The 13,139-nt window shown below is 49.7% G+C and overlaps 3 protein-coding genes across 4 annotated transcripts in view; 2 read left to right on the top strand and 1 right to left on the bottom strand.

Moving 5' to 3' along the window:
* Nudt1 (nudix hydrolase 1) overlaps positions 1-4,067 on the bottom strand; it is a 6,399-nt gene extending 2,332 nt beyond the window's left edge. Inside the window, exons 1-3 of one of the 2 annotated variants that reach the window (XM_005367979.3) lie at positions 3,990-4,067; positions 970-1,134; positions 407-552 (exon numbers count right to left, since the gene is read on the bottom strand). In XM_005367979.3, the coding sequence (XP_005368036.1) occupies positions 407-552; positions 970-1,121 (298 nt within the window). In that variant the 5' untranslated portion in view covers positions 1,122-1,134; positions 3,990-4,067. Of the gene's footprint in view, positions 1-406; positions 553-969; positions 1,175-3,989 lie in introns of both variants that reach the window. The other variant, XM_026789705.1, reaches the window with a different exon arrangement.
* Positions 4,055-8,162, top strand: Mrm2 (mitochondrial rRNA methyltransferase 2). The gene is made up of 3 exons (XM_005367978.2): positions 4,055-4,092; positions 4,685-4,974; positions 7,059-8,162. The coding sequence occupies exons 1-3, from the start codon at positions 4,085-4,087 to the stop codon at positions 7,499-7,501; spliced, it is 741 nt and encodes a 246-aa protein (XP_005368035.1). The 5' UTR covers positions 4,055-4,084; the 3' UTR covers positions 7,502-8,162.
* Positions 8,163-12,239: 4,077 nt separating this feature from the next.
* LOC101994454 (mitotic spindle assembly checkpoint protein MAD1-like) overlaps positions 12,240-13,139 on the top strand; it is a gene marked incomplete at its 3' end in the record, with an annotated part of 26,787 nt that continues 25,887 nt past the window's right edge. Inside the window, exon 1 of the mRNA XM_005368066.2 lies at positions 12,240-12,293. The remainder of the gene's footprint in view (positions 12,294-13,139) is intronic.

The following is a 13,139-nucleotide window of genomic DNA, read 5'->3' as shown; positions in this document are numbered from 1 at the left end:
AGAGATACCCCTATCTCTTCCTCTCGAGTGTTGGGATAAAAAGGCGTGTACCAATATGTGTACCATATTTTGTGAAATAGAGAAATGGGCTTGCGAGGCAGTGGTGGCACATGCCTGAGTTCAAAGTCAGCCTGGTCTACAGAGCCAGTTCCAGAACAGCCAGGGCTACACAGAGAAACCCTGTCTCAAAAAAAAAAAAAAAAAAGGAGGGTGGCACTCATATTTGGGTTACAAGGCTGCCTTGCCTATCTCTCCTTAGTTCTGAGAACAAGCAAAGAGGAGGAACGTTGGCAGACTTGGGGCCTACACTTGGCAAGGGCTGACTCCTTTCTCCTAGGCAGGTAAGTGAGACTGGGTGCACCTCCCTGCCCATGGTTGAAAGGAGGGAGTAGGGTCCAAGGCTCACCGTCACTCTCTGTGGGCGTCCCGTGCACGTGGTCAGTAGAGAAGATATGCACGTCCATCAGCTCTGGGGAACCCACAAACTCAAATGATATGTGGCCCACCTTGTGCAGTGCATCCACTGTCAGGCCACTCTCTTCCTGCAGCTCCCTGCAGCAGATGCGTAAGGAAGAAGTGGCATTAGCTCATGAGCATCCATGCTTACAAGGAACAAGGCCATAGACCCATGGGCCGCATATTCTAGGAGGACATCATGTAGAGGTGTTACTATATCCAATTTAGGAATTAAACTACATAAGGCATGGTATTGCACACCTATAATCCCAGCACTCGGGAAGCTGAAGCAGGAAGATTTGGTCAACTGGAATATGTAGAAAGATAACTTAAAAAATTTAAAAGCTGGGCATGGTGGTATACAACATTAATCCCAGCACTCTGGAAGTAAAGATCCAGCAGGTGGATCTCTGTGAGTTCAAGGCCAGCCTGGTTTCAAGGGTGTGTTTCCTCCTCTCCAGGTCTTCATCCCCTGCCAAGCTGGCTCTGTGGTCAGACCGCCCCTTTCCTTACCTCTTAGCCCCGTCCTCAACGGTCTCTCCTTCCTGGACTTTGCCTCCGAAGCCATTCCAGCGGCCAGCACCAAAGCCTCTCTTCTTCATTCCTAGGAGAACTCGCTGAGGCTGAAGCACCAGCACTAGGGTGTAGAGCCTGGAGGTAGTCATAATCTCTTGGGTCCTGTGAAGAGGGTCAGAAAACGGTCTGCTTGGCTTGTGATCTGTTAGGGTACGCATCAAATGTGGGCAGTAGTGAGTGGGGGCCAGGTGGGAGGGAGATGTGTGTGGGAGAGGTGGAGAATGAGGCTGACGGCTAATTCCCCGGCCACAACGCAAATTCCCTGTGGCTTCCAGGGCAGGTGATGGCAAATATCAACGCAAATTCCCTGTGGCTTCCAGGGCAGGTGATGGCAAATATGTCTTTGAGCCCTCCCTTCCCCATTTTTTTTTTTCAGTGCAGGGAATGGAACTCAAAACTTTGAGCATGCTAGGCAGGTACTCTACCACTGAGCCACACCCCAACCCCTCACTGGGGGATTCTAGGCAGGTGCTCTACCACTGAGCCACACTCCAGCCCCTCACTGGGGGATTCTAGGCAGATGCTCTACCACTGAGCCACACTCCAGCCCCTCACTGGGGGATTCTAGGCAGGTGTTCTACCACTGAGCCATTTTCCTAACTCCCTGGGCTAAAGTTCTTATTGCTCTATCCTTTCCTTGGCCTCAACCGGCTAAAGCAGTATCCAGAAACGGGGACCCTCCTAAGAGGTTACAGTGTATAAGGGACCTGAATGAGGGCTAGAGAAATGTCATTCATTGGTTGTGAGCATCTGCTGCTCTTTCAGAGCACTGGGATTCCATTCTTAGTATCCATGGTGGCTCACAGTGGTCTAACTCCAATTCTGATGGCCTCTTCTGGCACCAGGCACAAACGTAGTGCACAGATATAAATGTACACAAAATGCCTATATTCATACAATATAGGTTAACTTAAAAACATAAGATTGGCAGTGGTGGCACATGCCTTTACTCACAGCACTCTGGAGGCAGGAGGCAGAGGTTAAGCAGATATCTGAGTTTGAGGCCAGTCTGGTCTACAGACTGAGTTCCAGGATAGCCAGGGCTACATACACAGAGAAACCCTGTCTCAAACAAAACAAAAACAAACAATACAACTTAAAAAGAGAAAAAAGAAGAGGGAAACTTGGTCCTGGTGATGAGGGTGGTCAGCGGAAGAAGTAAGTGTGCTTGGCATTGGCCTGTGTCCCTTTCCTGACACTGACTTGCCCATGCCCGAGGTCCTGGCTTCCTAACACAGCAAAATCAGCCATCTCTCTTATATGTACCAGCTATATACAGCTGTTTTTCCATATCCACAGGTGACTGGTACCAGGAGACCCCTACCTGGCCATGGATACCAGAATCAAAGCATGGTAAAATGGCTTCTATGAAACGGCATATTTGCATATAACCAACACGCATCCTCTAGTTCACTTTAATGCAACGTAAACACTGTGTAAATAATTTTCACACAGTGAGTCATGACAGATGGCCACACATTCAGGAGATGAGTGACTTGTTTGCAAGGATGTTCAATGAGACAGAGTCATGCTATGTAGCCCAGTTTGGACTTGGATTCCCAACCTTCCTGCCTCAACAACCCAAGTGCTGGAAGGACAGGCATACGCCAGCACGCTCAGCTACCTGTCTCGATGAAGCTAGCTTGTAGGACAAAGATGATTGGAGTCTATATAATCGGAATCTAGTAGAATGGGCTTGGCCATGGCTCTGTTGGTTGACATTGTTTCAAACATAGACTCCCCACATTGTTTTCCCCTCTGTAAATGGAAATAGCTCACAGTTGTTAGGTTTATTAAGTGAGATAGTTCTGCCAAACAAGGTTAATTGGGGTTGGAGAATATTTTTGATTCGCTGGTTGAATTGGTCGAATACTGAGCCCACAGATAGAGATAGCTGATTGGCCTTTTGTGTGTCCCTGCCTCTGTGTGAAGATCACAGTTGACAATGGGTTGCTCTCGACCTAACTTTTTCATATTAAAAAAGATTTAATTCATGTGTATGAGAATTTGTCTGCATGCATGTCTGTGCACTGTGTGCATTCAGTGCCCACAGAGGTCAGAAGAGGGCACTGGCTCCCCTGGAACTGGAGTTACAGATGCTGGTGAGCCGCTATGTGGGTGCTGTGAACTTGACGGGTCTCTCATTGGAACCTGTAGCTCACACAGTCAGCTGACCAGACAGCTCCAAGGACCCCGCTTCTCTGCCTCCCAGCATTGGGATTACAGGCGCAAGCCACACTGGCTATGAAAACGCCTCATGCACGTGAAGCAAGCATTTCACAGGTATCTATCACTCTAGCCCCAATTAACCTTGTTTTCAAAAGCTGCTCCATTTAGTAAGGCTCAGAACTGTGTAAGACTTTCACATTTTCTGAAGAGAAAACATGCGCAGGGTCTAAATTTGGAAAGAGGTCAAACGGCCGAGCCTATAAGGAAACTAGGCTGTCCTGGACGTCAGTTTAGTGTTCCCTCAGCTCAGATAGCTGTGATCTGGTAAATAGGATGTGTCTCGGAGCTTTCAAATGCTAGAGGCTGAGGTGGTGACAACTATCTTGTCTGAATTGAGGTCAACTGTGGCAGGTGTTGGAGGCAATGCACAAGGAGTGCAGAACTCAGACCTGCCTGCAGGGGGCACTCTGCAAATGCTCTTCCCTAGCCTCCACTTCCTGGGGCTAAGCCTTTGCAACCTGGCTGTAAACTACCTCTGCACCAGTTTAACGCCCAAGCCCCAGGTCCCAAGTTCCCTTTCCCTCTGATTTCTGCTCCCTACCGTCTGTAGTTCCCCTGTTCTCCCCGACCTCAGGTCTATCCAGCACCCCAGTCTTCCTGGCTGGCTTGAAGCATCTCCCCAGTCCTTGCTCCCTCTTCCCTCCCCAGATCTCCGCCGGCACCCCAGCACCCACGATCTCCCGCGTCTCTCCCTCACTCAGCTCCCACGCAGTGAGAATAATCCGTACCTTCGCGCCCAAGCTACAGCTTCCTGGGACGGGATTCAGGCTGGAAGAAAGGGCGGGACTTCCGGCGGCGGGGAGGAAACCGCCAGCAAGCACCCATGGCTTGGTGAGTGGAGTTACGGTGTCCTCCTGCACTAAAAGGGTGCCTACTGCATGCGTGCGTGCGTGGAGTGGATGACTGTAGTTGGGAGCTCAGTGTCTCGGGCCGCAGAGGGGCGCTCGCAGCCTCTGTCCCGGCATGCGAGTCGCGTGTTCACGATGTTTGTTCATGTACAGACGTGAGTGAGGATTTCTGCGTGGAAATAAGTGGAAAGGCTGACGGCATGGTTCAGCGGATAAAGCTGTGCATTCATGAGGACTGGAGTTTGGATGCCCGGAACCCACAGAATGCTGGGCTTGTGTGCTGACCAGATGTGACGCCAGTGCTAGGGAGGCAGAGACGGGCCCTTGGAGCAAGCTGACAAGCTAGACTGGCTGGTTGGCGACTTTATCTCAATATATAAGATAGGGAGCAAACCAGAAGGTCATCCCTTGTCAACTTTGGGTTCTCATAGACTCGCAGACACATGTGCACACGCGTACTAATACACATGCCTGCATACCGCACATACATATGCAAAAATAAAAAATAGGTTGGACCAGGACCTCCTACCTGCATCTCTGTAATGTCCACCTGCTAACTCCTTTCTCGCCAACAGGTACCCGAAGCTTGTAGGCGTTCCCCTTAAGGCTCAGAGATTCCACACAGCTGCGTGTAGCTACAAAGCTCGGACGGGTGCCGAGCACCTGTGGCTGAAGCGCCATCTAAGGGACCCATTTGTGAAGGCTGCAAAGGTGGAGAGTTACCGCTGCCGCAGCGCCTTCAAGCTCCTGGAGATGAATGAGAAGCATCATATCTTGCGACCTGGCCTCCGGGTGCTGGACTGCGGGGCGGCTCCGGGAGCCTGGAGTCAGGTGGCAGTGCAGAAAGTCAATGCCACAGGCGCAGGTGGGGTGTGCATGTCACCAGGCACTACCAGCTCCTCTGGCTGCCGTGAGTTGGAGGGAATGATAGCAGCTCTTTATTCAGAGACATTGTCTGAACAGCTTTCTAAGTTGGCTTAGAGATGATAGTCATTGAAATGGGACACAGGCTGGGGACGGCACTCAGTGGCTAAGTTAAGCAGGTGTGCTGGTGCAGGCCTATGATCGTAACATTTGGGAGGTGAAGGCAGGAGGATTAGAAATGTAAGATCATCCCAGCTACACAGTAGGTTTGGAGCTCAGGACAGGAGATCCCATCTTGAGGGGCTGGGGGGACGGGGACGGGAGGCGGGAGACACGGACAGGCAAGTGTGTGGGGGAGGGCGGGGCAGGGGCGGGAATGATGTTGATGTTGTGGAGATGGCTTATTCAGCAGTGGTTCTCAACATGTGGGTTGCGACCCCTTCGGAGTCCCTTACTTATTTACATTACTATTCATGGCAGTAGCAAAATTATAGTGATGAAGTAGCAACAAAATAATTTTACGGTTAGGAGTCACCACACCATGAGGAACTGTATTAAAGGGTCACAGCTTAGTGGATAAAAGGCGCTTGCTGCTAAGTCTGATGGCCTAAGTTCTCTCCCCAAGACCTACATGGTGAGGAGAGAACTGATATTCGAAAGTTGGTCTTTGGCTTCACAAGTGTGCATGGCGCATGCCCACTTGCATACACTCACACACACGGTAAACCAAGGGTTATTTTATTTTATTTATTTATTTATTTATTTTGGTTTTTTCGAGACAGGGTTTCTCTGTGGCTTTGGAGCCTGTCCTGGAACTAGCTCTGTAGACCAGGCTGGTCTCGAACTCACAGAGATCCACCTGCCTCTACCAAGGGTTATTTTAAAAAGAACCAAGAAGCAAACTAAAAAATAGGCCACATGAGTTGGGAGCCAGCCTGGGCTGGATACCAAGCCCCTGTCTCAAAACAAAACAAGAAACCCCACAAAACTAAACAACAACATCTTAGTTTGCTTTCTATCGCATGGTGAGCTCCATGACCAAAACGACTTGGGTAGGGAAGGCTTTCTTTCAGCTTACATGAAGGGAGGCCAGAGGCAGGAGCGGAAGCAGAGCTCTTAGGGGCACTCTGCATACTGACTTGCTCCTCCAGGCTTGCTCAGCCTGTTTTCTTATGGACTCAGGCCCACCTGCGCGGGGTGGCACTGCTCTCAGTGGACTGGGCCATAGGCCAGCCTAGTGGAGGCTGTACAGACACCTGCACTCCAGTGCACATCCACACATGCAAACACACACATGTCAATAAACAATAAATCTAAAAGCCAAACCAAAACAACAGAACCTTCTTGCTCATGCCTCTGATCCTAACACTCTGGAGGCAGAGGTAGCAAGCAGTTCTCTGAGTTTGGGGTCAGCCTGGTCTACATAGTGAGGTTGTCTCAAGGAATAAAAAGCAAACAACCATTAAAAAAAAAAACAAAAAGCAATGTTGGGAACTGGAGCTGGGTGTGTTGGTACCTACCTGTAACCCCCAACCACTCAGTGTGTTGAGACAGAGGAGCTGAAGTTTGGGCCAGCCTGGGCTACCTAGTGAGATTCCTAATTTAGAACCAAAAAAGGCAGAATAAAATAAAAAGATAGTTGGGAGAAGAGTCCTAGAGAAGAGGAGGCTGGGGTAGGGAACTGACAGCAGAGTGGGATTCTCCCTGTCCTGTGGTCCTACCTCCACCTGTCACGCAGGATAATCGGGACACCATTTCCTTTGCAAGTCTCAGCTTCCCCAGCTGGCCCAAGGGGAGTAGAGGTCACCCTATCCCACACAATGTGTCTTTTATTTTCTTCAACTTTGAGAGGCAGGATCTCACTTGGTAGCCCAAATTGGCCTTGAGCGTGTGACGATCCTCCTGCCTCAGGCAGCCAAGTGCTGGGATTATAGGCCTGTGCCATCACATCTACCTATGTGTCTTCATATAAAAGGCCTCTTGTGGACAGAGATGCGTGCTAACTGGTTTTCTTGGTCCTGGTGCCTGGCTTATATTTTGGTAGGGAGATTCACTGTGTAATAACGCATTCTGTTGCTTCCATAGACTCCAGCTCTCCTGTGGGCTACGTGCTTGGGGTTGATCTTCTTCACATATTCCCGCTGGAAGGAGCAACTTTTCTATGCCCTGCTGATGTGACTGACCCCAAAACTTGCCAGAGAATTTTAGAACTGCTTCCCAGAAGGAGAGCGGACGTGATTCTCAGTGACATGGCACCCAACGCCACGGGGATCCGAGACCTTGATCACGACAGGCTCATCAGCTTGTGCCTGACCCTTGTGGACATGGCTGTGGATATCCTGCATCCCGGGGGAACACTGCTGTGCAAAACCTGGGCCGGAAGTAAAAGTCACCTGCTACAGAAAAAACTGACCCAGGAATTCCAGAATACGAGGGTCGTGAAACCAGAGGCCAGCAGGAAGGAGTCTTCAGAGGTGTATCTCTTAGCCACGCAGTACCGGGGAGGGAAGGGCTCCATGGAGCAGTGAGTCTGCCCTGCCCTCTGGGGGTGCTTTCCTGAGAGTGGCTGGGATTGGAACTGTATTGTGGATGTGGACAGCACCCACTAGGCACCTCTTGAGTTTTAAAGAGATGAAAAAATGTATTTGAGGTTGGTGAAAAATGATAAAAGTGGGGCCAGCACGGTGGCTGCTACTGAGCCTGATACCCTGAGTGTGCTCTCCAGGACCCCCACAGTGGGAAGAGAGAGCCAGCTCCGAAAGTTGTCCCCTCCCCCCCACGTGCACACACACCAGCAGATGTTTCGGGATGGTTTCTGTCAATTTGACATTTCTTTCTGGGAAGAAAGAATCCAGCTGAAGAACCGCCTCCATCAGATTGGCCTGTGGGCAAATCTGTGAGAGGAGTCGTTTTCTTGATTAATGATTGACGTGGGAGGAGGGCCCAGCCCAATAGGAGCAGTGCCACCCCTGGGCAGGTAGTCCTGAGTTGTGTAAGAAAGCAAGGCGAGCAAGACACAAAGAAGGAGCCAGTCAGCAGGGGTCCTCCGTGGCCTCTGCTTCAATTACGGCCTCCAGGTTCCTGCCTTGAGTATTCGCCTTGACTTTCTTCAGTAATCAGTTAGACTGGGATGAGGAAGTCAAGTAAACCCTTTCCTCCCAAGGTTGCTTTTAGGTGGTGGAAACAAAACTAAACAGTTTTCTATATCATGATTTTATCTTTTTGACTTTTTATTTTTTAATTCATTTTTGAGATTGGGTTTCACTCTGTAGCCTGAGCTGGCTATGAGCTCACAATCCTCCTGCCTCACCTCCCAAGGGCTGGGATTACAAGTGGATATTGCCACACCTGGTTCATGATGTGTTTGAAGAGAGTTTTGACAAAGACAGATGGAGATTGAAGACTATAAAAGGGAGGGGACAAAAGCTGGGTGGTAGCCTGTAATTCCAGCTCTCTGGAGGCAGAGGCAGGTGGGTCTCTGTGAGTTCAAGGTCAGTCTGGTCTACAGAGTGAATTCAGGATAGCCAGGGCTACACAGAGAAACCCTATGTCAAAAAAAGAACCAAACAAAACAAGAAACCCAAAACTTGGAGGGGCAGGAAAGATAGATCTGAGGTGAAGTGCTGTTCCTCCAGAGGACCCAGGTTCTCAGCACTCACTTGGCAGCTCACAACCATTAGTAACCTCAGCTCTTGGGATCTGACGCCCTCTTCTGGCCCCCATGGGTACTGTACTAATGTGCACAGACACCCACACACAAATTCAAAACAAAAACAAAAATCATGGAAAGAGCCACCTCTTTGTAGACCCAGAGAGAGGATGTGGCAGTTGTGTCTGCACCGCTGTCAGCGGTTCCTTGTGCTGTGAAGGCCTCTGCACTAACCGCAGTGGCCTGCTGGGCAATCCAGGGAAGGACTCTGCTCTGGCCCGGATGAAAATGGCCGCCAGAGTTCTCAAAGGCTTTTCACGGGCAAATGTCTGCCCCGGGTATTTGAAACAGTCGGGGCATTTGAAGCTGGACTCAGGTGCCAAGCAGCTGCGGTTGCTGTGTGGCTCCCTCGGTGGATCTGTGGAGGGTCACAGAGGAGGGCGCCTACACCAGAGAGGGAGGATGTAAAACATGGCTTTCACCTCAGAGCGGGTAAGAGAGAGTTTATCCTGGATACCAGGCTGAGTGACCGTGGCTCAGGAACACACATTTTGGTCACTGCATCCCATGTTCCAGCAGTATACTAGTTTGTTTAAGTTTTTATAGTAGCAGAAGAAAATTCTAGATCAAGCACTTTTTTTTTTCTTTTCTTTTTGAGACAGTTCTCTGTGTAGCCCTGGCTGTCCTGGAACTCACTCTGTAGACCAGGCTAGCCTCAAACTCAAGAGATTTGCCTGCCTCTGCCTCCCAAACGCTGGGAGCCCAAACCAAAAGGTGGGCACCACCACCACCCAGCAATCAAGGCACCTTCCAAACACACTGGAAACATTAAGTAGTCGGCTACAGCCAAGCAGAGACATCTCGGCTGTACACCTCAGATGTTCCCTGATGATATTTAGCCTTTTAGCTGGCGGATATTAAAGGTGTTTAGGATAATGCATCCCAAAGGTTTTATCTGTTACAGGATGTTAGGTCAGACACAGAGGTGGGCAGGGGATGACTATTTAGGGAGGCTGAACAGTCAGAGTAAGTTTTAATTAGGCTCCAGACCTGCCACCTCCCAACCTTCCCCAAGCACTGAAGCTCTAATCGGTCCATCAGCACAGCAGAAGGTTCAGTTGAAGACAGAAAAGCTTTCTGCAGACTTTCTTAAAATTACACTGTTGAGCCTGGGGTGGTGGTAATGCTTTTATTTTTTTATTTTTTTTGGTTTTTCGAGACAGGGTTTCTCTGTAGCTTTGGAGCCTGTCCTGGAACTCCCTTGGTAGACCAGGCTGGCCTCGAACTCACAGAGATCCGCCTGCCTCTGCCTCCCGAGTGCTGGGATTACAGGTGTGCGCCACCACCGCCCGGCTGGTGGTAATGCTTTTAATCCCAGCACTGGACAGGTAGATTTCCAGGATAGTTAGGGTTACACTAAGAAACCCCATCCTGAAAAACAACAAAAGACACACTGCACTGGCATCAGAGATGCACTGTTTACACTGTTACCTATAAGGGTCCAACATCAAGGATGGAGAGATGCTGCCATCAGTTAGGGTTGACCTGCCTAGAGGGAAGGAGCCCTAGAGCTCTTCTGGCAAGCAGAACCCTGGGGTAGCCCAGTTTGGATTTCCAATGGGCACAGGAAAAACTCCAAGACTATAGTACTTCAAGCCAACACTATAGAGCTGGGTGTGTGTGTTATCACACACCTATAGTACAAATGCTGTGGGAGGTTAAGATAGGATAATCTTGAGTTCAAGGCCAGGCTAGGGAACTTAACAAAACCCTGTGGAATTTAAAAAAGAGTATTTCAGTGGTAGAGCTCTGGCCTAACAAACAAAAACAAGAAACAAACAAAAATCTCAGGCTGAGCATAGTGTGGCTCATGTCTTTAATCCCAGCACTAGTGAGGCAGAGGTAAGAGAATCTGTAAATTTGAGGCCATCCTGGTCTACAGAGGGAGTTCCAGAACAGCCAGGGTGAGACCATCTTGAAGAAAACCAAAGCCAACCAAACAATAATAAAACCAAATCTCACCCAAACAGAACACCTGTAGTAGGACTTTTTCTGTCCCACCAGCCAGCTCACCCAAAATCATTCAGAGACTTCATATTAATTATAAAAGCTCATCTAATAGCTTAGGCTTGTTTCTAACTAGCATTTACAACTTAACCCATTTTTATTAACTTATTTTCTGCCTTGTGGCTTTCTTACCTTTACTCTGCTCTCTCCATGCTGCTTCCTCTCTGGCAACTCCCTGCCTCTCCACCCTGCTCCTAGTGTCCTCTCTGCCCTGGAAATCCTGCCTAGCTATTGGCTATTCAACTTATTAAATCAATCTGAGTGACAAATCTTCACAGTGTGCTCAAAGATTATTCCACAGCAAACCCCAGCTGGGCATGGTGGCACATGCTTGTCATCTCAGCGTTGAGATTTATTGTCCCATACTGTGTCCCAACAAACCAGGTTTGGCCAGTTGTCCTCAATATTTAAAAAGAGACAAATTTATAGCAAATCAGAAAAAGGAGATTTATTTAATGTGGCCACAATGGGAAGAAGGACATAGAGTTAGGCTATCCCCAAGAACCAACTTCAGGGGCCTGACACTGATGTAGGGTGAGGGTTTTAAACAGAAGGCAAGAGATCTGCTCCAGGAAGCTGTCTGGCCTGGGTGTGGTCAGTCTCATCTTTGCCTCAGATCTAAGGCTTTCCTTACCTTCAGATGGCAAACTCTAAATCATTTTTGTGGAGATAAGTTCTTCTTATGGCTGCCCCAAGGCTTCAGTCTTTTCTTCTCCTGGGAGGATATCCTTAGGAGGAATCTAATATCTTGGGGTCCTTTGTCTCAAGAATCTGATAACCAAAGAGGCAGGCCAGTTTCAGCAGCACTAAGGAGGCTGGGGGTTCCAGTCCCACCTGGGTTACATACACAGTGAGGTTGAGGCTAGCCTGGGCTACAGGGTAAAATTCTGTTTTTCAGGTGTTGGGGTGAGAGATAGTTTATTTTATTTTTATTTTATTTATTTATTTGAGACTGGGTTTCTCTGTCAAACAACCTCGGCTGTCCTGGAAGTAGCTATGTAAACCAGGCTGGGCTCGAACTCAACAGAGATCTGCCTGCCTTCTGAGTGCCACTACCTCCCGGTTGGTGACGCCTGCCTCTAATCCCAAATCGACATCAGACTGTGAATCCTGGACCAATCAATCCGCCTTCGCAGACACAACTTCTTCCCAGGAATTCTCATTTTCAAAGGAAAGAAAGAGAGAGAAACATGCTAACCAACCGAAACCCCAAAACATTGCCCGAGACAAAACAAAATAACCTATGTTTACATAGTAGCAAGGTTGAGGGAAACGTCAACTTCCCTAAAATTTGATCCCTCCGCAGGCTGTGCTATTTCACACATTATTGAGCACTCAGTAGCGGTGGAAGAGTGCCTTGTGGGCCAGTGGGACACCCTGGCTCAGCTTTGGTTGCAGGTCCCTAGGCAGGACGCCGAGAATATAAAACTGTCTGTCCTCAGGCGAACCGACCTCTGGGCAAGCCTGTGGGCGCACATACTCTATGCTTTACGGGCCGCCTCTCGGATCTCGCGAGATTCGAGGGGAAGTCTCGCGAGACGTAGGCGCCGGCGGAGAGGAGGGAGATCCGAGCGTCGGCTGCTGCGCCGGACTGCTCTGCTGAGGTTAGTGACTGAGTAGCTGGGTTTGCCTGACTCGTAGCTGCTCGCCCTGCCGGGGACGCAACGAAGCCATGGGATGGAGCTGTCCGTCACGATCGGGCACGCACACGGCTCGGGTCGGCTCCTGTCGCGCGCCTTCCTTTGGCAGGGTCTCTGGTGTCGCGCTCCCGGGGCCGGAGTGGCTGGTCTCCCATTCCGGTGTCCCACTGCAGGGTGCGGGGAGGCGTGCCTGGACCGGGGGTGGAGGGCTGCGTGGCCTGTGGTCTGAAGGGCTCCCGGGTCGGAGTCGGTTACCTCTTTGCAACCCTATAGGTCTGGGAGCTCGAACTCAACTTGACAGTCTTGGCGGCACGCCCCTGTTAGCGCCCACTTTATTTATTCGTTTATTTTTGGCGGTAGTGGGATTAAACATAGGACCTCCTGTATGTTAGGCAAGCACTCTACCCCTGAGTCATGTCTCCATTCTTTTAAAAATTTAGTTGATTGAATTAACGTGTAGGTGTGTGTAGGGGTGTGTAGGTGTACAGGTGTACACATTCCAGGGTTTCCTGTGGAGGAGGACAACTTGTAGGAGTTGGTTCTCTCCTTCCACCATATGGAAGGGATGGAACCCTATTTGTCTGGCTTGACCTAAAGTGCATTACAGACTGTGATCCCCATTCCTCCCAACCTCAACCCCAGTACTGAGGAGCGAACCTAGGGCTCCGTGCATGCTAAGCAGCACCCAACCCCATCCTCAGCTCTCTTCTTACCTTTCTTTCTTTTTCTTTTCTTTTTTTGAGACAGGGTTTCTCAGTATAGCTTTGGAGCCTGTCCTGGAACTAGCTCTTGTAGACCAGGCTGGCCTCA

Source organism: Microtus ochrogaster, unplaced genomic scaffold (assembly GCF_000317375.1).
Source record: "Microtus ochrogaster isolate Prairie Vole_2 unplaced genomic scaffold, MicOch1.0 UNK27, whole genome shotgun sequence".
NCBI lineage: Eukaryota > Metazoa > Chordata > Mammalia > Rodentia > Cricetidae > Microtus > Microtus ochrogaster.
Note: the sequence above shows the minus strand (reverse complement) of the source record. Positions and strands in the feature narration are given on the sequence as shown.

Coding starts and splice junctions, on each gene's coding strand:
- Mrm2 (XM_005367978.2), top strand. Junction 4,975..7,058: donor AGTCAATGCCACAGGCGCAG/GTGGGGTGTGCA, acceptor TTGCTTCCATAG/ACTCCAGCTCTCCTGTGGGC.